This window comes from Silene latifolia, chromosome 7 (assembly GCF_048544455.1).
Source record: "Silene latifolia isolate original U9 population chromosome 7, ASM4854445v1, whole genome shotgun sequence".
In the NCBI taxonomy this organism is placed as follows: domain Eukaryota; kingdom Viridiplantae; phylum Streptophyta; class Magnoliopsida; order Caryophyllales; family Caryophyllaceae; genus Silene; species Silene latifolia.
Genome location: NC_133532.1, coordinates 91971489 through 91994791, shown reverse-complemented (window position 1 = coordinate 91994791; position 23303 = coordinate 91971489). Strand labels below are relative to the sequence as shown.

The 23303-nt window shown below is 38.3% G+C and overlaps 1 protein-coding gene across 2 annotated transcripts; it reads left to right on the top strand.

Annotated features, from left to right (window-relative positions):
• The first annotated feature begins 16487 nt into the window (after positions 1-16487).
• On the top strand, positions 16488-20662 carry LOC141592362 (transcription factor bHLH130-like). 2 transcript variants are annotated; one of them, XM_074412992.1, is made up of 6 exons: positions 16488-17151; positions 18056-18315; positions 19180-19350; positions 20002-20067; positions 20162-20230; positions 20355-20662. In XM_074412992.1, the coding sequence occupies exons 1-6, from the start codon at positions 16755-16757 to the stop codon at positions 20400-20402; spliced, it is 1011 nt and encodes a 336-aa protein (XP_074269093.1). In that variant the 5' UTR covers positions 16488-16754; the 3' UTR covers positions 20403-20662. The 2 variants fall into 2 exon arrangements, with proteins under 2 accessions (XP_074269093.1, XP_074269094.1); XM_074412993.1 differs by having other exon boundaries at positions 16641-17151; positions 19282-19350.
• Positions 20663-23303: the final 2641 nt, after the last annotated feature.

Here is a 23303-nt window from a genome sequence, read left to right as displayed (position 1 = left end):
TAAGGGAGATGTGAGGGGGCGGACGCTCGCGTGAGTATTATGGTGTGTGATGGTGGGTATTTATAGAGAAATGTGAGATGGTAGGTCGGTTGTGTTTGCTTAGAGGCTAAGCAGACACCTGCTTTAGGCGCGAGCCACCCCGTGACTCAATGGGGTGTACTGTCCCTTTCAATTTGGACGTGGCCTATTCTCCATCCATTGTTGATATGTGGTATTCATATAAGATGTCGTGTAACAATATGGGCATCTAATAAGATTTTTTGGTGTTACTTGAGGTTGGTGTTTTGTGTCTTTGACTCGGGTTTGACCCGTGTGAGTCGGGATTTGAATTTCGAGTCGGTTTTTGGCTCGGTGTCAGTTTTGACTCTAATTAGGGTCATTTTAATGGAAATGACATGATGAAGACATTCATGGCATTATTTTTGACATTCGAGATTTGGGTTGACTCGGGTTGACTCAGGTTGAATCGAGTTGCGGGTTTCTGAGTCGGTTTTGGGTCCGAGGACGGTTTTAACTCTAAATAGTGTTATTTTAATGCAAATGAAGTTAGAAAACTTTTGAAATCATTTTTCATATCCGAGTAGTGCATTAAACCGTCTCATGTATAGCCAATCCACGCACGCATATCAAAAACACGTTATAGTCCGATCATCATCGGGTGGTTTTTGGAAGGTGCGATCATCGGGTATCTACAGAGCCCCCACTTTGACCGAGGCTTGGACAGGGCGAAAGTCAAAGTATGATCTCCGGTCAATCAAGATTACAACCGAAGACCATTGCGACGTCGAGGCGACTCAAAAAGGTTTGAGCCAAGGACCTGCCGTCGGGAAGGGCGACGTCGAGGCGACTCGGGGATTCGAGTCAAGGACCTGCCGTCGGGAGCATTTTAGAGTCTGTCGACTTCCGATTCGGGTCTTTTAAAGTCCATTAGACTACGTATAAAGGCTCGCCAGCCATAATAAGGAATCATACCTGAGGCATCTTCGGGATACGTCCTTCAATCATTTGCGCGCAAAGGCTCGCCAGCCGGTGTTGAAGGTGGTGCGTTTTGAGGCTCGCCAGCCATAGGAAGGAGTCATACCTGAGGCATCTTCGGGATATGTCCTTGAGTCTTATCTCGTGTGCGTGCAAAGGCTTGCCAGCTGTGATAAGGAGTCGTACCCGAGGCATCTTCGGGATACGTCCTTGAGTTGTACCTTGTTTGCGGACAAAGCCTCGCCAGCTTGTGAAAAGGAGTCGTATCCGAGGCATCTTCGGGATACGTCCTTGAGTTATATCTTGTTTGCGGACAAAGGCTCGCCAGCCATGGTGGTCGAAAGATCGACTGTGGGAAATAGCATATGTGACATCCATTTGAAAATCGGCACTCGCTGGGGAGTTAAAAACTTCTCAGGACTCGCCGGGGATATGAGTTGCTGCTCGCTGGGAGGTAGCGTATGCCATGTAATCGACGGGGTTAAAGCCCTTGGACTTGATGGGTCGTCGTTTGTTGGGAAGAACCCAGTACTCAATTGGAGTGAGTTTGTCTTCTCAAGATTGTCTGCATGGTTAGTGACCACACAAATACGCAGTCGCATAGACAAGCACGTTGAATGCAAGCATATAAGCACATAAGCATGTAAGCATGTGAGCATGTGAGTAGTTAGCATATAAGCATATGATCACATAAGCATGTAAGCAATTAGCACGTAATATCTCGCGTGAGAGGACATATGAGTTTTGAAAGTTGTGAAGCTTAAAGACGAGTCTTGTTACTCGTAGATCTGTGATTTAATAGATTGGAGACACGTGGCCGTTGGGACACGGACTCACATAGACGCATACTGACAGACTGAAAAATGGGCAGTCGTGAACGTGATGCCAACTCAGTATCGACACGACACGGGGGTGACTCTGACAGACTTTGCACATGTAAGTGCAACTCCTAGCCAAGAAAGGGTGACAGCGCGTATCAAATCCCTAAGGTAGAAGGTCTGCTCAGTTGGGGAATATAAATTGATTATCTTCTCCAGACATCTTTGCCCCTATTTGCTTACTTGAGATCCCTTCTCGAGGTATGATGATTCGGAGAGCGGAACCAAGACCTTGTCATCGTCCGAACCGAGCACTAGACTATGGGCGGTTTATTTTAGACTGTAGTTAAGACTCAAAAGATGTTTGAGGATAAAGGACGGGTGGCGTCTTGAAAGAGAAGCCCCCAGAGTGAGAAGATGGGAATCTGGCAAAAGGATGAATGGGCGACGCCTTAAGGAAGAAGCCCCCAGTAAAGAGTTACGAGATTAAATTTTTGCAGCTGGGTGGGCTAGTTTTGAGGATTGATGTTGATGGTTGAGATTGAAATGGGTGTCCGGTTGTGTCCTTGTTGGGGGACTGCCTACGTATTCGCGTGTTTGCGAAATCAAACCAGGTCGTAGTTCTGAGTTGTGTGTGCAATGGGTTGCAAATTGAAGGTTTGAAAATTGAATGTGTGTGGGAGTGTGGTTGTGTCCTCGTAATAGGATTTCCTACGTATTCGCGTGTGTGCAAAATCAAACCAGATCGTAGTTCAGGGCGTGTGCCGAAGCGAGATGTTAGGACCTTGAAGTGATTTTGAGGTGGATGGTTGTGTCCTTGAGGGACTGCCTACGTATTCACGTGATGTGAAATCAAACCAGATCGTAGTTCGGAATGTGTTTGTGTGCCTAAGCGAGATGTTAGGACCTTTAAGTGTGTGGGTCACGACGGTAAAAGCCGTTTGCTGACTCGAGAAATTGATTTGAGATAATTCCCCTCGATCATGAATCGAAGAGGTGTAATTTGTAAAAATGTTCCTTATCATGTGAGCACACTAAAACGTGAACCCTAAGGGTAGATTGGGTATGTCCCGTTCTCGGTAGCAAAGCATCCGAGGACTCCGTATCTGGGTCAGAGTGGAAAAGGCTTCGGCATTATGGAATGTGGAGCTTGGTAATAAAAGGTTTGTTTGACAGATAAAAATCTGGAGTTGAGGGTCACAACGGAAGATTCCGTTTGGTGACTCGAAAGTTGATTGGAGATAAATACCTCTTGATCATGAATCGAAGAGGTGTAATTTGTGAAAATGTTCCTTATCATTTGAGCACACTAAAAAGTGGACTCTAAGGGTAGATTAGGTATGTCCCGTTCTCGATAGCAAAGCATTCGAGGACTCCGTGGGGTTTGTGGTGAAAAATGGCTTCAACATTAGGGAATGTGGAGCTTAGTAATAATGGGTTCGCTTAACAGATAAAAATTTGGAGCAAGAATTTTGTGGTGTTTAGGCTGGAGGGTAACGGCTTGTAGTGTGGTGCGGAATGGGGTCTCCGGCTTGATGTGGCCTGAGCACGAAATGGTTGGTAAATAACATGGGATCAGATTTCCATGTCTGGACCTTAAAGGTTAAGGTGTGATATTACGAGCTTGAGGGGGAATCCTCAGAAGCCTAGATAGGTCTCCTACATGTCTCTAGAAGGACTTAGGGGTGAAGCGGTTTGGGTTATGATCTTGAGGGGAGTCCCGGGATCTTAGATAAGTTTCCGTATGTGATCTGTAGAAGGACTTAGGGGTGAAGGAGTTTTGGTTGAGGTTTTAGTGTTTGGTGTTTTGGACTTGTGGGTCCGGGATTTGATGTGTTGGACTCGTTGGTCCAGGCTTTGGACTTGTTGGTCCTGGTCTTGCTATTTTGGACTCACTTGTCCAGGATTTTGTGTGTTGGATGCTTTCTTTGGATTTTGGCCTTTTTGGGAAAAGGGTTTCAATCTTGTTTTGTTTTGATTTTGGCTTGAGTCTTAGCCTTGACGTTGGGTGAGTAGCCTTTGGCTTTGGTTTTTTTGCTTTGAGCGAATTGATTTCGGCTTTGGTTCTTGCTTTGGCCTTGAACTTTGGCTTTGGGCGAATGTATATTGTCTTGGGCCTCTGATTTTGGCCTTTTGCTTTGACTTTGGGTGAATGGATATTGGCTTGGGCCTTTGATTTTGGCCTTTCGCTTTGGCTTTGGGTGAATGGTTATTGGCTTGGGCCTTGATTTTGGCCTTTCGCTTTGGCTTCGGGTGAATGGATATTGGCTTGGGCCTTTGATTTTGGCCTTTCGCTTTGGCTTTGGGTGAATGGTTATTGGCTTTGGTTTTTGCTCTAGCCTTGGGGAAAATGGTTATTGGCTTAGGCCTTTGATTTTGGCCTTTCGCTTTGGCTTTTGATTGAATGGCTATTGGCTTAGGCCTTTGATTTTGGCCTTTCGCTTTGGCTTTTGAATTATTGGTTCTTTGCCGTCCTTCGTTCGAGGCAGGTAAAGGTGCAGACGGGGATGTACCCGTTGGTGAGAGGTTGATAATTGGTGATGGGATGTTTTTTGTGGGGAATGGGCTTGCCTTCCGTCATTGAACATGAACAAGGAGATGTTCTGGTTTGTTATCTGGGTTCGTCGTAGGATCCCGTTGATAGAAGCTCGTTCTAAATTGGGTGCTAATGAAAGGTTTCTATTGCCAGACATGGAATAGGTAAAGAAAATGGACACGGAGTTTCGAGTCCTCTGCTTACTCGGTACGGAACGTCACTCGAGTGTACTCACATTGAATTGGAACATATTGTTCGTTTTAAATCAATTCTCAAATCAATTCTCGTTGTCAGCGGGAAATGGCAAAGGAGAGAAAATATGATAGATGGAAATTGTGCTTTTAATAAGATGTTAGCACAGATTCGATGAATACATGGGACTCATGGGGACAGCCCCCAGTTTGTCACTTAGGAATAAAAGGACAGACGCTAGGATAGATATGAGAAAGCCTAAGACTCGGACTCGGACTCAGACTTAATCGTAGATACGAACTTCTAATCATCATGTTCCTCCTCGAAGGTCTCCTTCGAAGCATCCAGCGGCTTGAATGTCTGATCTTAAGCATTGACCCATTTGAGCACTTCCCTCTCGTTGTTGGGAATGATATGAGGACAACAGTCCATGAGGCTTTTATCTCCTTGCAGAAAGAGATGTTCAGGAGGGTTATTTTCATCACTTGGTTGGCATAGGGATGAAGCTATCAGTTCATGGCTGTCGATCATATTTTGAATAGCATGTTTCAGTTTGAAGCATGTTTCCGTATCATGACCTTTTCCTTGATGATATTGGCAATAGGCACCGCCGTCCCAGAATCGGGACTTCTTGCATTCAGACGGTTCTGGGGTGGGCCCGATTGGTTGGAGCTTCCCTTCAGTTATAAGCATTTGAAGAGCTGCGGCATAGGTTGTGTTGAGTTTAGTGAATGTCCTTTGAGAACGCTCAACCTTGCTGTTTGATTTGAGACATCCAGGAGGATTGTCTGGACTGAGAGGTGCAATTATGACTTTGCCGGCTTCAATCATATCTTGAACGACATGCTTGAGTTTGAAACAGGTTTCGGCGTCATGGCCCTTGCCTTGATGATATTGGCAATAGGCATTACCATCCCAGAATCGGGTTCTTTTGTGTTCGGGTTTGTCCGGAGTCGGACCAATGGGTTGAAGCATTCCTTTTGAAGCAAGTATCTCCAGAGCGGTGCCATATGTTATTACCAGATCTTTGAATACCCTTTGATGTTTTCCAATGGTTCCCACATTGGTGTTTTTTGGGGTGTTTTTGTGAGTTTTGTTTTTGTTTTTGTCAATCCTGGGCGGAAGCAAGATTGGGTTGTTGTCAGTGGGAGGTTTTTGGGATGTTGCTTGGTATTTTGAAAGGATATTTGTTGAGGTGATTTCATGTTCTTTGTTGGTAGGTTCATGGATGTGGGAACCATCTGATGACTCCTCATTTTCAACAGCTGTTGGTTGGTGAAGGGAGGGTTGGTTTTCTCCATGGTGGTCAGGTTCATTTTCTGTACTACCAAACCTCTTCTCCAAATTAGCTACCCGAGTGTTCAAATCATCGATACCCACTTGCAGCTTTGAGAATATGTTGTTGATGGAGACAGAGAGCATCATTATACCGCTTTGTATGCCATCCTCATCAATTGCATGAATTTCCTCATCGTCAGGAGGGCTGAGATGAGAGAAGTCTAGGGAAGATTCCTGGCTGCGTTCAATAGGGTATTCTGGAGGGTTGTTCTTTTTGTTTGTTGAGGGAGGTAATGGTAACTCACCCTTTTCAATCATGTCAAGGATAACGCCTTTTAGGGGAAGACACATTTCAGTATCGTGTCCGCGACCTTGGTGATAGTGGCAAAACAGTTTTCCGTCCCATCTACCTCCTCGCTTGTTGGGTAGAGGGTCTGGAGTTGGACCAATTGGTTGAAGTTTTCCTTGAGAGGTTAGCCTTTCCAAGGTTGTGGCATAAGGCATACCCAGATCAGGGAAGGACCTATGAGGTCGTCTGGTTTTGGTTTGGTCGTTCGCCAGTAGCCGGCTTTCAAGAAGCTTAACCCTTTGTTCAATATCAGAAGAAGGAAGATTCCCGATTATCATTTTGTCCTCAACTTGGGAGAGACGAGTGCTCAAGTCTTCCACGGTAGCTAGGAGTCGAAGGACCATGTTTTTGGTTTCAGCAGAAGTCATGGCAGATGCAGATTGTTCGGCTTCTTGAGTTTCTTGTCGACGATCGATGGCACCCAAGGGGTTTCTATTTGACATAACGATAAGCGTTATAACTCGTCTTGGCAGGGGATCGCACAAAAAAAGGCAAGTACGACACATATGTATAAAAGACAAATACGTCGTGAGGACGCGACGGTGTGACCAGGTTATGAGTTCATTAAAGATCGTGAATGACCTCTTGTGTTTGAACTCTTGGTGCATGACTTTGAATATAGACTCGAGTGTCGACTTTGGCATAGTGATGCCTAGACAGACGACTTCTGACGAGATTTGGATGTGTGTTGATGGCGTGACGCCGTTGGACAAGACATGTACACAACTTGACCTTTGACCCGTAATGTAGGGGAAATGCGGGTTTAAAACCCGGCAGGTTTTGACTCTACTAACGCCATTGGAGATGTCTCGACAATTAGGCTACACGACCTAGACCAGAAGGTAGGTAATAACTTCGTCGGAGACTCGACATTATCTAGACGACTTGACTTTAAATCGACTGGACTCTAATCGACTCGAGGCTGAATCGGAAAGGTGGACTGAAATTTTCGAAAATAGAAATTTTCAAAAAGATTCATTTGTCGCTTTATGGATGGCTTCCAAAGAGTAGGGATCTTTAAAAGGTCGGCCAGTTGCAAGGGTCGTCTTAGGTTTGTTTTCAAAAGACGGTTTGAGTTGAAATTGCCGCGGCTCTGAAAACAATGTGTTGTTTCCAAAGACGGATTTTGAAATTTCGAATCACGGATTAGAAAATCGAGAATCGAATAATTTGGAATCGTCATCACAATGGCCATGAAAACGGTTAAGTTTGTTTCCAAAGGATTTAAAATTGGGTTGGAAATTTGGAAACGGTCAGATTTGTTTTCAAATAATTTGAAATTGGATTGAAATTTGAAAACGGTTAAATTGGTTTTCAAAGATTTGATTTTGAATTTGAAATTAGAAAACGGTTAGATTTGTTTTCAAAGATTTGAAATTTGATTGAAATCTGAAAACGGTTAAATTTGTTTTCAAAGATTGAGTTTTGATTTGAAATTTGAAAACGGTTAAATTTGTTCTCAAATGATTTGAGTTTTGATTTGAAATCGGAAAACGGTTAAATTCGTTTCCAAAGATTTGAGTTTTGATTTGAAATCTGAAAAAGGTTAAATTCGTTTTCAAAGATTGAGTTTTGATTTGAAATTTAAAAACGGTTAAATTTGTTCTCAAATGATTTGAGTTTTGATTTGAAATCTGAAAACGGTTAAATTCGTTTTCAAAGATTTGATTTTGAATTGAAATGTGAAAACGATTAAATTTGTTTTCAAATGATTTGAAGTTGGATTTGAAATTTGAAAACGGTTAGATTTGTTTTCAAACATTTAAAATTGGATAGAAATTTGAAAACGGTTAGATTTGTTTTCAAATATTTGAGTTTGAATTGAAATTTGAAAACGGTTAAATTTATTTTCAAAGAATTTGAAATAGGATTTGAAATTTGAAAACAGTTAAATTAGTTTTCAAAGATTTGATTTTGGAAATTATGAGGATTGAATTCGTCATTACGACGGGTTAGAAAACCGCTTTAACCTTTGAAAGACGGTATGCAAATCGAAAATTGTGAGAATTGAAATTGTCATTACGACGGCTTAGAAAAGCCAAATTTGATTTCGAAAACGAGATTTAAATTTGGAAAGTTGCACGAGTTGAAATCGTCATTACGACGGTTTGAAAAATGTTTTTGTTTGAAAACTGATTTCGAATTTTGAAAATTCGAGGGTAGAATTCGTCATTACGACGGCGTAAAAGGGCGCTTTGAGAATGCAACAGTCGGCGAGGGACCGAGGTTTGAAACGGCCATTATGACGACGTAAAAAGGGTATTTTGAAATGGTTTGTGAAAACCAAGGTTTGAAATCGTCGTTACAACGGTATGAAAAGGTGCATTTAACATTGGTTATAAAAACCGGGTTTTGATATGGCCATTATAACGGCATAAAAAAAGTGCTTAGAAACGGTTGTAAAAACCGGGTTTTGAAAATTGTCATTACGACGGCCTAGAAAGGCGTGTTGAAATGGATATAAAAACCGGGTTTGAAAATCGTCATTACGACGGCCTAAAAAGGCGTGCATCAGTCGGCGAAAGACCGAGGTTTGAAATGGCCATTATAACGGCGCAAAAGGTGATTTTGAAATTTTGCAAAATGACACGGAAGGACTTATGATCAAGTAGCACATAAGCACTCACAGTTTCATTATATTATGCATCATGCTGACACGGGTTTTGGCTTAAAAGGGTGGGTTACACACCAAGCAATCAAACCCCGATTTGCGAGAGGGATACCAATCCAAACAAAATGTGTAAGGAGGGTGCCCTAGCCTCGTGCTCGAAAGTGATGAAAGCTCTTTGACGAAACAGAAATGTGTAACGTCAATGGTATGCTTGACTCAATCGGGATTCGAAACGCGGGGATGAGATAACTCACGCCGACGAGACGAGCCAATTGGTCGAAAAGGGTTAGGTTGTGGGCCCGGACAAGGAACCCAACTTATGACCGTAATATCAATTAATGCACTGTAACCACGACCTCGTTCGAGTTTCACCTCTAAGGATCACAAAGACACAAGTGTCCTAGTTTCCCCAGCGGAGTCGCCAAAATGTGGACATGGGCCACGTCTCGGTCTGCGGATTTGGGCCGCATACCGGTCCGCGGTCGCGGGCCACCTGCACGCCAGGCAAATCTTTGGACATGCAGAGGTCTATTTGAAAGCCACGCTCGGCGGCGTAAAAATGCTTTCGACCGGATCGCTTTAGATCGGTCGATTTCGTCTCGGCAAGGGCCGCGAAACGATTAGAGATGTTCGGAGTCACCACCAAGCATTTGTGGGATGCCTGGAACCCGTTCGAATTCCACTTTATACCTCGGTCAAATCGAAGCACAAAGCAGCGTTTGACATAGGTACTAAAGATAAGGAAAACGTCCCCCTTTTAGCATTTTATGCCTAAAATGACTCTCGTACGCCCTGGATAAGGCCATCCACTATCCAAAGGTTCTGAGTAAGGGGTAAGGGTACGTATTGGGAAGCCCTTTAATCGGACACCCAATCCCGCCCGCGTTAGCGGCCTCTACTGATCGATCGTGGTTGTTTAAGTGCAAAAGTTGATAAAACGGTATGAATGCATGAATGCACATCCAAAAGTGTTAACCTAACATGTGAGCTTTCTAAGTCGGTTTGTTAATCCAAATATCAAGCATAAGATGTCAAGTTGGATTTATGGTTGATTTGCATGTGAAACGGAAATTAAACATCCATTTACCAAGTTCGGGTTATGATGCTTAACACGATCCATTTATTTGAACAAGAAGTGTGTCAAATGACAAAGTGTAAAAAACACGTAAACTTGTCAATCTGATCCGTCATGTATACGGGTTAACCGTAATCGGGATCGTCCTACACAAGTGCTAAAAACGAGGCAGAACAGTGTCAGGCAGCCCTGTTAAGGCGCGAGCCTATCGGCGATGGAAGGGGCTCTGCCCAGGTTTTGAAATATGAAAGCAGAGGGCCTCTTGGGGCGCGAGCCATGGGGAGACCCAAGGGGGCGTCTTTTGGTTTTTGAAAAGGTTATTTAAAACCGTATTTATGATGAATGATTTGCAAATGTTGTTTGCACGACTCGGAATAATTACTATTGTGTTAGTAACATTCGTTGTCGGATTTGCATGTTTGAAAAGTATAGTTTACAAATAAAAATGTAAAATGTTTGATTCGAACTAATCATGTTAAGTTCATTTCTTTGTAATTAGTCAAGTTAATCATCGTACTCGGATTAAACCGACATGGTATAAAGAACCAAGGATGATTATGAATTATGACTAATATATTTACAAATGTAAATAAATGAGAAAAATGGTAAATAAAGAAAAGGGTGTTAAAATACCCATTAAAATGTGATTAACCAACAATATCATCGGGTCACGGAATAAACCGTCATGGTATAAAGAACCAAGGATGATTTTTATAATGGTCAAAATATGTTTAACATAAAAATGAATTAAAATGGTAAATAAAAGAATAGGAATTTCTTTAAAATGTAATTAACCAATTAATATCACCGAGACACGGATTTAACCGTCATGGTATATGGAACCAAGGGTGATTATGATTTATGTTTAAAAGTTTGTCAAAGAAATGATTTGAAACATTTGAAACGGTAAAAACCGTAAAAGGAAAGAAGTAAAAATAAAAGAAAGTGTTGAAGGAAAGACGAACTCAAACACGTTTGAGTCTCCGACTGGCACCCATTGAGCGCGAGCCACCATGCACAATAAGGGGCTTCTGCCTCAGGCCAAAACTCAGTTTTGGCTCGTCTATCCTATGTTTTGGATTGTGTCATGCATTGTTCATGCTTATAGACTCATAAAAACAATAAATACATGAAATAAAGTGAGTTGTTTACACCCTCAAACTTACGTGTATTGATGTTTGCGAAGTAGACGACTTTAGAGACGGTTTTCTCGTTGTGACTAATCGCGATCAAAGAAGTTTAAAAAGGTGCCTTAAAAAAGGATTTGGTTTTGAAAATGAGTTGAAAATATGTTAATTAAAACATGTTGATTAATGAGTTGAGTTGGTCGAATGGGTCGGTCGAATGCACGGCGACGGTACCAAACAATATGTGTAAGGCTTGTGTTTACGATCGGTAGGTCGTAAACACGTGTCGATTTGTTGACTTAGGAAGTCGAGTATAGAAGTTTAAGGGAGATGTGAGGGGGCGGACGCTCGCGTGAGTATTATGGTGTGTGATGGTGGGTATTTATAGAGAAATGTGGGATGGTAGGTCGGTTGTGTTTGCTTAGAGGCTAAGCAGACACCTGCTTTAGGCGCGAGCCACCCCGTGACTCAATGGGGTGTACTGTCCCTTTCAATTTGGACGTGGCCTATTCTCCATCCATTGTTGATATGTGGTATTCATATAAGATGTCGTGTAACAATATGGGCATCTAATAAGATGATTTTGGTGTTACTTGAGGTAGGTGTTTTGTGTCTTTGACTCGGGTTTGACCCGTGTGAGTCGGGATTTGAATTTCGAGTCGGTTTTTGGCTCGGTGTCAGTTTTGACTCTAATTAGGGTCATTTTAATGGAAATGACATGATGAAGAAATTCATGGCATTATTTTTGACATTCGAGATTTGGGTTGACTCGGGTTGACTCAGGTTGACTCGAGTTGCGGGTTTTTGAGTCGGTTTTGGGTCCGAGGACGGTTTTAACTCTAAATAGTGTTATTTTAATGCAAATGAAGTTAGAAAAATTTTGAAATCATTTTTCATATCCGAGTAGTGCATTAAACCGTCTCATGTATAGCCAATTCACGCACCCATATCAAAAACACGTTATAGTCCGATCATCATCAGGTGGTTTTTGGAAGGTGCAGATACTGGGTATCTACAAATATTCTCTCTACCATTTTGTGAAAAACTTAGAGAAATAAAAACCTCACAAAAGCTCCTCTCTTGACCGAATTATTCAAGAGAAAATACAAGATTGTTTTTGTCAAATTTTAAGTAAGACTTATATTATTACTAGATCATAATAGTATTAGTTATTAAGAGATTTCCTTGGGTATATACTTTTGGGAGAGGTTCTATTTTGGACCTTTTGTTCATCCATTATAAGGAAGCTCAAGAACTAACAAGAAGGAGATCTTGTTGGTGCCCAAATGACCGAAAATAAGATGGTGAGAAATCGATTTTTCCATCTCCCTTTTATTATGTTTGCATGCATAAGATCTTGTATTTATTTTATGACTAAATAAATTTATACATATATGAATATGTTAACTTAATGAGATTAATGAATCCTAACAAGTGGTATCAGAGCCTTAGGTTGTTTGCATGTAAATCGGTTTATAGTTTTTCCGAGTTATAAGATTAACATACAAAACTAATTAATTTGGATTTATGAAGATAAACCTAAAAATAACTTTGCATGTTAAAAGTTTCTGGTCCTAAGTGATTTTTAGGACATTTTGGTTTATTTATGGATTTTATTGTTCATTTTATATATTATTGGCATTAAAATGTGATTTTTATGATAAAAATGTCATTTTTGGACGAAAAATAGCTAAACTTCGAATTTTTCAGTGGTTTTTGGATATGTTTTCACATATATTATCTACTGATGGCCTGTAAATTTTCATGTTAAAATAAGTTGTTTTGCTCGAAATATGAATTTTTAAAGTTAAAATCGTATTTAAATGGGTAAATAGGTTAATATGAGTAATATTTCGAATCTGGTCATGGAAATTTAGTATGTTATCACATGCAGCTTTACAAGATGTGTGTAAAATATTTGGCTATAATGAAGTCTTTATTCATGATTTATGAATTTTTGATGAAATATCACATAAATAGTGATTATAATTAGTAATAATGCTAAAACATACTTCATGACTTAAGTAAAAACGTCACATATTGCATTTTATCACATATTTCAGATCTAAAAGTGAAAAGTTGATGAAAATAATTTTTATCATATTTTTATGGTCATAATTGTTAAAACCGATAAACCGCAACATTGTTTTTCTCGATAAATTTTCGAAATTTTTAACCTAAGTTTTGAACATTATGAGTGTCATGGTATTTTTCCAGAATGTTCATGAGGTTAAATTTCAAATTTCGAAATTATTTGAAATTTTTATAATTTAATTTGAAGTTTATAGCATAATTTTGTTTTTTTAGGTCCATTTATGAACAATATTAAGAAATCAAGTTTAATTATTGTCAAAATGTTAGTGGAGACTAATTTTGAGTCCTAAGATGGTTAGGGTAATTAACTTGTACATAAATATGAATTTATGTAATTATTGTGATTTTAATAAGTTAAATCACGCAAATCCGTAAAACCGATTAATATATGATATTGGCTCTTAAAAGGCGATTTAGCATAAAATCTAGCATGTTCATACATATTATAATGCTGCATTTTATTTATGATTGTCATATTTTTAATTTTATGTAATTTTTGAATTATGTAATTTCACTTAGTATGGCCTTAGTTTTAATTGGTATTAACCGAAATGTATGGGAATATCGATTCGGTTGTATTATTGTGATCTCGTATCACCGTTTTGTAATTTAATAGATTTATTTTATTTTAATTACAAATGTATAATAGGAAATTATGTAATTTATTTTGTAATTTAATTATTCCGGAGTTCCTTAAAGACGGTGCCATTTGAGAAGGCGGTCCATCAAAGAAGGTGTTGCCTTGAAATGCGTGCCATGACCGAAGTTCAAGGGACCAAAGGAGTTGGTTTCCAAATTTGTAATAGTTTATTAGATTTACTATTTTAGGAAGGCCATACTAGGATTTTATTTTTATGCTTTGCATTTTATTTATATGTTGCATGCATCGCTAAATCGCCATAACTAAACATGCATTTTAAATCGAGTTTATCGACCGTGTCAATTACAATTATCGTAGTTCACCGCTTTAGTTCACTTAAAACGTGATAGATAATAAATTGACATGACCTCTCGCTAAAATAAACAATTGAGACTTAGCCTTACCAAAAAGTAGAAACCTTGAAAACCTATTTCATGAGGGAGTGCGCTCGACCTACCAGGGTACAAACCTTGTTACGTGGAGGAAGTGGGTGATAAATGTCTATCCATCGAATTCATGTTGATAAGGGATGAATCGGCCCTACCGTGCCCAAGTTGGTGTGGATTTGGATCATGGACACATTTATTCGAAATTTGGGTTGAACTCAACAAAAGTATTCTCGACCATAGCCGGATGTGTTTTGGGCTAAAGATAAATATTAATGTAATTTTATCGACCAAGAGTTCTAAAAGTAGAATCGATTAAAGAGTTAATCCACCGAGTTATATTGATAAGGGATGAATCGGCCTTACCGTGCCCAAGTTAATATAAATTTGGATCTTGGAATCATTTATCATAGTTGGATAGAGGTCACTATGTAAATGTTTTACTTGAATGGCATGTCCGCTTTTAGGTGATGTACGTATGGCGATATGAGTACAAATGAAGGCGGCTGAGAATGCTTTTATTTGTGTTTGGCAAAGCTAATTTATACAGTAGTTTTTTTTACTTATCAGTTAACTTGAGCTTGAATTTTGGGAATATTTTAAGGAGTAAATCTCAAGTTTGGGAGTTATTGAAAAAATCTCTCCAAATTTTAGAAAAGATAAATAAATAGTAACATTTAATTTTATATATTTGACAGCTCCTGATTTAGTTATGCCTAGCTAAAATTTAGGTAACCACTGAGAAATTAAATCACCCTTAATCTCAATCCAATATAGGAAACAATATATATTTATAACATATCGAGTATATATCTAATAATGAGAATAATTGAAATGGAATATTCAATGCATATTCTATCCATATTACTCAACTGTGTCTTTTACAATTTTTTAAAATTTTGTCTTTTAAATTGAAGTTAATAATTTCAGTGATTCTCATGCCACGTCAGATTGTGCTTTGAAATTATGATGCCATCTTAGCTTATTTGGCAATTGCATTAAAGAAATACTAGTATTGGTGCCCGACTTCGCTCGGGTTACCTCTACTTACCATTGTTTTTTTTTTCATTAAATAAAATTACTTAAAGTTGCATAACCCATAAATTTATCATTAATATATTTTTTATAACATATCCTAAAATTACGATGAAATTAATTTTGAGACAAATTCACTACTCCCGCTATTAATATTTTACTCTTATTAATGAAACAATAGTAATAACATTTCACTACTTGCCCGTAATCGTTGTTACTTTCACTACTTCCGCCGTAATTATTGTTACTGTCACTACTGCCGCATTAATATTGATAATTTAACTACTCCCGCTGTAATTATGGTTACTTTCACTATTGCTGCATTAATATTTATTATTTTACTACTCCTGTTGTTGTTTCCACCACTCTCACTAATCTCGTTGATAATATTGTTACTTTTACTATTCAAATGAGTGCTTACTATCATATAACTATATCCAATGTTATTACAATTCTTTTCTTTACTGACGAAATTACTTTTAATACTTAGGCATGCAATTTTAAGAGAATTATATATTTTTGTAAATATATTACATACATGCATTAAATCAAATCGAAAGAATTGTGTCATATTATATATTATGGAATCTAACTTGAATTATTTATAACCTACTTATTATATTTGAATTATTTATAACCTACTTATTATATTTTTGTATGTTAAATAATTAACATCTCTATACATCTAATAAACTATAAAGTTTAATAAAATTGCATAGATTTTAAATTTAATATATAATTTTATGTTGATGATAATTAATATCAAAAGTGTGCATGTTTATACTAATTAATTATTTAATTTTAAGGAAATTGACCATCTTCTAGTCTTTTATAAATATTTAGGAAAATTGTCAGGCATCTTCTTTCTTTTAGACACCTTAAAATTGACCATCTTAATTAATTATTTTATTTTAAGGAAATTGACTATTTTAATTAATTATTTTATTTTAAGGAAATTGACCATGTTTAGGAAAATTACCAAGCTTCTATATAATTTAATTTTAATCCAAACTATATAGTATTTGCATTGAGATTCCTTAATCGGGTATATCACACATTGCTATTGATTTAAAATTATATAGTATAATTAATTTGTATAATTTTCTTTAATTACATTGAAGTCTCTTAATTTCTTAATTTAATATATAGTATTGATATGATGATCCGAGAGAGTATAATTTTTTAAAAAAAAAATAAAAGCGGTGGTCCAAAAATGAGAGGGAGAGTGATGGCATTGACGGAGAGAGCAGAGACACATGACACCCCCACATCTTTCCTGTGTTCTTACCTCGATAGTTGTGTCCCCACATCCGCCGCCTCCGTATTCCCTTAGGCGCTGTTTCCCAACACACCTTTCCCCTTTTTCTCCCTACATTTTTAGTAATATTACCTCTTTCATCTTATAATTAAATACACATTACCTCTCTCTTTCTTTCCTCTTTCGTATCTTCCTCTCTCTTAATCAAATCTTTTGATTAGATTTCCCTGTTTTCCCAAAAACATAAAAACCCCTCAATCCAAAAACTTGCTACTTTCATATCTTTCTTGTACTATTTTATTTGGGTAACTTGCCATTTTTAGGCCAAAAATTCCTAAAAGTTGAAGACCCATCCATCAACTTGAAATTACAACTGTAGAATGGACTCATTTCTAGAATCCCAATATAAAGGTAATATAGGAAATGAAGACCATGAAGAAGAAGAACAAGTGCAGAATAATTCAGGATTATTGAGATATAGGTCAGCACCAAGCTCATTGCTGTATGAATACACACAAAATTTGAGTGATTCTAGGAATGAAAATGATTGTTTGGAAACATATGAAAGGAAACCTCAAAGGCTGACTGGGTATTCCAATTCCAATACCAATTCCCAATTACCACCTCAATATCCAAAGCAAACTCTTGTTGCTACTTCAAATTCTATGGAATTGAATGGTTCAATAAGACTAGGGAATCTTAATTCTGCTGCTTTAAATCTCAATCGTCAGACTAGTATTCCTGCTGGATTTTTCAGTCAACTCAATACCCAAAATGGTATTTTTCATTTCATTTTTTTATTTCCTTTTTTTTTTTAATGTACTTCTGAATAACTTTACGAGTAATACAGACATAGGAAACTAACTGATGAAGGTTTAAAATATGGAGTGCTCCGTGCTAGTTTAACTTGATAGTTTACTATTCATTCAACCATAATATTTACAAATATTGTAGTTCAAGCTTAAGACGGGTCACGGGTAAAATACACAAATTCTTAAAATACACAAATTCTCATTTAAGACGGTCACTACTACCGTCTTCGGCTTAAGACGAGTCAAATGCTACCACATGGTACAACTTGCTATATGATTTGGCATGTATTTGATCTGTCTTAAATGAAAATTTGTGTTTTCCAAATTAAGCTGCCTCTTTGTCAAGTTCTTATGCATCCGTACCTAAACTTCTAGATTTTTAGTTAAATTGCGCCGCTTTGATGATGACATTGTTTATGTGGTCCTATCACCTCCGGAGATCACTAGCTCCATAAGCGGCCTGCCCATTTTTCATTTTGGCCTTGAATGCACAGCCGCACAGGGACATGCGGCTTTTCAAGCTCTCTCAAATTTAATTTTGTGATAGTCAACTTTGTATAAAAGCATAAACATAAAAGTGTCTGATGCATTAATCAACTGAACCATGATACAAGTTAACAACTATGGCAATATAATCAATATTTTCATGGGAGAGAGTCCGCAGTATGCAGCCTTACCTTTGGACAGATTTTCAGTGTTCCGAATTGAGTTTTTGCTCTACGGCTCGCCAAAATCATTTGATCAATAGAAATAAGTGGTTCTATGGAGTATAAGTCTACACGAGGTACTTTGTTGGTTAGTATAATTCAGTGTTTGTTACTATGGAGTATATTCCTTTGTCCTTAACCTTGTTTTTGAAATAAATCCAGGTTATACAATCATGAAAGGCCTTGGAAGTTTCAGAGTAGCTAATGGTACAAATGGCGAGTCCAGTCCACGCACAGGTAGGCTGGGTGTGAACCATTTACCTCGGATACCAGAGATTGGAAATGAAAATGTCAAAGAAACAAGCCCTGATGAAGACAAATTCAGAAACCATGAGGGTGACCTTGGGTTTAGTAGTCCTTCCAGTTATCCATTTACTTCTTGGAACAACCCAGCCTCTTCTGATTCATCCTTTCTTTCTGAGGTGCCTCTCTTTATTCCTTAATTCTATATTGAAAATGGCTAAAGCTTAGAAACATCATCAATTGTGAGTTAATGATAAGGTCATTGAGTGTTAGTACTCATGACTTGAGTTCTGAACCCGTCATATCAAAACTCAAATTCACCTCTTACTTTATAGGTTACCCCGAAACAGACATATCTCTTATAGGTTTACTCTGTGCTTACTGTATGCTTAACCCTGTAAATTGCATTTGGATTTTCAAAATTTTGACATATCAAGGTGTCTCTAATAAGGTTATAAATTTTTCATCTTTTTTTACTCTAAAATATACTCCATGCATGAAAACATTTGTTTACAGTGTGCATGAAAACATTTGCTTACTGTGTCACGAGACTCTTCACTCCTCACCCACCAATATAAATTTCTCCCTGGTTGGGTAAATTGGGATCGGTCCGCCAATCACCTAACCGAATTGTCCATACTGGACGGAGTTCACTAGCGAATTAGGTTGACAAAGTGCTTTATATTTAAAACAATTATCATCGTTTTGACGAACTCTACTTTTCCTTCGACCGAATCAAACATTTTACCATGTTAAATTGCTCGCAATATTTGTTATATTTTTATTAATGTACTCCCTCTGTCCCGGTCATTTGTTGTCCTATTCCATTTTGGGTGTCTCAGTCATTTGTTGTCCTTTCTATTTTAAGAATAAACTTGATGAGCAATTTGATCATTCACACTCAATTTGTTCCACTTGTCATTTAGTAATTGGCCCATTCCTCTTTCCTTGGTCTTTGTGCCAAAACCAAAGGACAACAATTGACTGGGACGGAGGGAGTACTATTTATTCGCATGATTGAAGTTTAATTGGTTTATGATTAGACTGAGGGCACCTTGAATCGGCCTACTATGTTGGCCCACCATCTGAGTTTACCAAAGACTTCAACCGAGATGGCAGCTATTGAGAAGTTGCTGCATTTTCAGGACACAGTCCCCTGTAAAGTCAGAGCAAAAAGGGGTTGTGCTACGCACCCTAGAAGCATCGCTGAGAGGGTAAGCTCATTACACTACCGTTAGTTTCCATTTGAATACGTATTACGGAGTAGTATTTAACTTAATATGCTAATTGCTAAGGAATAACTCTGCAATTAGTACTTCATTAAATATGCTAAAGAATAACACTCTTATGGTAGCGGAGAAGTGGATAAATTCATTTTTCTAGAATAGCATAGTAGCATTTGAATGTAAACAAATTAGTATGAACTATGGTAGGTGTTTTTCATTGAGCCTACCATAGTATGAACTATGGTAGGTGTTTTTTATTGAGCCTACCATGGTATCAAATCTGGGTTTGAGTCTCAATAGTGTAATAGATTTTCGGGGCATGATTTCGGTGGTTATAATATAAATTTGATCAATAATTCCTAAAAATGTGGCTGGCTTGATAATTTTGACACTGAAACCCTTTTAAAATCTGCTTACAGTGTCGTGTTTCGGGCCAAATTTAATATCATGGAGCCAACTACCTTCTTCATAATAATAGAGAGCCCTAAATCTACGGAAGGAATACTAATCTACAAGCGCGTGTAATACACATGCTTCTTACAGAGGCCCGTGTATGAGTTATTTACCGTGGATTTTGCATTGCCCTAGTAATGCTGCGAAGCTTGACTTTGTGATCTGTGTGTTTTGCCTTCTTTGCAGGAAAGGAGAAACCGGATAAGTGAAAGGATGAGGAAACTTCAAGAACTTGTTCCAAATATGGATAAGGTGTTTTCATTGTGACAATGTCCATATCTGTCCTTCCAATCAAAATGTTGTTTCTTCTTTTGGGACGTTGATGATATTTCTTCTTTTCTTATAGCAAACAAACATCTCAGATATGCTGGATTTAGCAGTTGATTATGTCAAGAGTCTTCAGGACGAGTTCAAGGTACTATGAAAGTTTTCAATCTACTAATAAGGAATAAGAACACTAGTTACTAGACAAGAATTACGAGTATCTGCTATGCTCAATAGAAGATTTTATTGACGATCATTATGTTCATACACTGCAGATATTAAGCGATGGTCGAGCAAAGTGCAAGTGTGTAAATCTGCAATAACCACCGCCACTCAAATCAAATAGCAGTTTTCTGTTGCAGATCTTTTGTAGGGTTTATTTCATCCAAAGGATGTTCTTTAAGTACTTCCTTACCTGTGAAAACTCTTGTAGAACAGTTTCCAGGAAAAAAAGGCATAAAAATGGAAGGACAAAGCAATAAGGCCATCTTGTATAGCAAGTTAGTAACTGGAAATGAGCACTTGGGGAGTTCTTCGTCCCTATAAATTTACTTATTTTCAATAAAATAAACTTCCAAACTAATGTGGTCACTACTATTATAAATTATAATGAGCTACGGACGTACGGGGTACATAAGCTAAGTAGCACGGACATTCCTCTTATTCTCCTAATCAACTGTCCCGTGTCAGACACTGTGTCCACCAACACGCCTTGGATGTACGCCTATTATGTCGGATATCTATAAACGAGGAATGAGATGTTGAAAAACTGAAAGAGATTTATTAGAAGTATAGTAAAATTCAAATTTTAGCTTCAAAATATCAAATACATTGCAAGTCTGTTACATGTATTGCAACGGGTTAGTGCCAGGCACAATAGGGACAATATTTTTTCCAAAGAGTAGGCATAAATTGAAAAGTTAGAGAAAGATGGAAAAGGAAAAGATTTATACAACTTTCCTCAATTAGACATGATATGTGTGATGTTGTAGATACCCGTATTCGTTTTTTTTTTTAGACAAACGTGTACTATTTTATAAAACTATAAAGACGAGATTACACCGTATATGATTACAACCAGGAAAAACAAACTTACAATACAAACATAGGGGAATTAGATACCCCGAAACTACTAGGAATAGAACTAACGGAGCGAAAATTATAAGCCAAACTAACAGAAATTGAAATACGAAATTTCTTAAAAGGTGGATGATAGTAGTCCTCAAACTGTAGTAAGTCAGCCTCCTTCCTTTTAGACCTTTTAACTGCAACATCATTAGAAGTAGCATTTCCGTGTACCGCAAAAAAAAAAGGTAAACTATCAACGTAAAACCCGCGATCTCTTCCTCGAATTAGCACCCGACCTAACCATTCGATCCCTGCGAATAGAATGTTGCACCTTGCGACAACACTTCATGCTCGATTTCTCTTTGACTGCAACAAATTGAAACTGAACCAAGGATACTTTGCCAACCACAGACGTATCAGACGAAAGCCGTTTCTTCTTGGCAATATGCGAGTCAGCCTCCTCTAGACCCAACTCATCACTCTCTGACCCCAAATGTGAATGAGATAGCTGACGGTGATCTTCATGTAAAGGATAAGGAATGGGAACTGCTGCTTCCCTTGAAATTTCTTCATGGGGAGTTCCCGTCGGAATAAAATTTGTGGAGATAACGGGACGAACTTTCAAGGATGACAAAGATCGTTGATGGAAAAAAACAAGATTCCTCCCAAGTAACAAATTCTCATAATCTTGGGACGACAAAATCAAATTATTATTAGGATGCTTTTTGTTGGAGAATGAGTATTTTCCATGTCTTGAGATAAAAGTATTGGAGGGATTAGTGTCATCCTTAGCTGGCAAAGCAGGATAAGCCTCATTAAGGCTTTCTGAGTTCAAGATAAAGTTAGAACCAGAACAAAAGAACCAGATTTTCGAGTCCATATTAATTTTAATCACTCACAAAAGGGATTTCGGAATCAAGAGCGAGAGTTGTAATTTCAGCCGAGAGAAGAAGAAACATCATCTGCGCAACCAAAGGAACACTACTACAAGACGCTTCATCCAAAAATGAAGGGATTACAAACTTATTAACCACATCATTGGCTAGCAAAGATTTCTTACCTTTCTTGACTGAGCCCAAAGGGTTGAAAGGATAAGAGACTCGTTTCCCATTAACATTTAAAACTAAAAGGTCAGCCAAACAAAGAAGTTCCCGATTAACTTCTTTGTTATGCGGATCAAATTTCACGGCAAGTTCAAAGTCATCAAGAGCCTCGTTGAGAAGATTCAAATGCTTAAAAGACAAGCCTCTACGAAATAAGGCCTTAACGTTACTCGGATCAAAAGATAAGACGAAAGTCTTTGTCAGAACAAAAAACTGATTATACTGAGACAACTTTAACTCACAACCTGCTAAATTAAGGACAAGGGAGAGGCAGAGGGAAGTGGCTACAGGCTGGTCATGCGCGGGTGGAAGGCCTAGGAAACATAAGAGCTTAAGCGCTTGAGTGTAGTGACGAGCAGCCAAGACGAAATTCCCTTCCCTGAAAAGGGAGTTACCCCTATCTTTGACAAGATGAACATTGGAGATAGAAGGAAACCCCAATTCCATAACCAACTTAGCAAGGTCATCATCGTCGACACCATCATCCACCACAACCACCAAATCACATAAATTAAGAAGAAGGAAATGATAGTCCATCTTAGAAAGCAAAAATTAAAGGCAGGATTATACAAACAACAAAACAAAGCAGAAAATCCCAGGAGAAGCCAAACTTGACGCACAACCAAAGAGGAGAAACGCAAGACGGAATTCAGATCAAACACAAGAACGAACTTAAGACCAAAGAGAAAAACCGAATAGGATGGAAAAACTATATTGAAATAAACAAGAAGGAAACCTGCCGATCACAAAAGCCGCTTCACAGTTGATGTCGTTCTTGTTTAGTTCAATCAAAGGCTATGCTCTTGTCTGTGTCATTCCCCCCTTTACTGACGATTTGAGCGATAAGATTGAAAGGATATGACGAAAGTCGCAAAAACGATCGACTGAGGAGGGAGAAGGGCTCTCGCCGGCAACCTAAAGAGACCGATGAGATCACCGGCGAGAGAGGCGAAGCGGTGTTAGAGGCGATGGTAAGGCGGCTTCGGGATTTTTTGGGGATTTTATTGGGATTTTTTACACGGCTCTTTCTGATCAAGTACCTATAGTATTTTT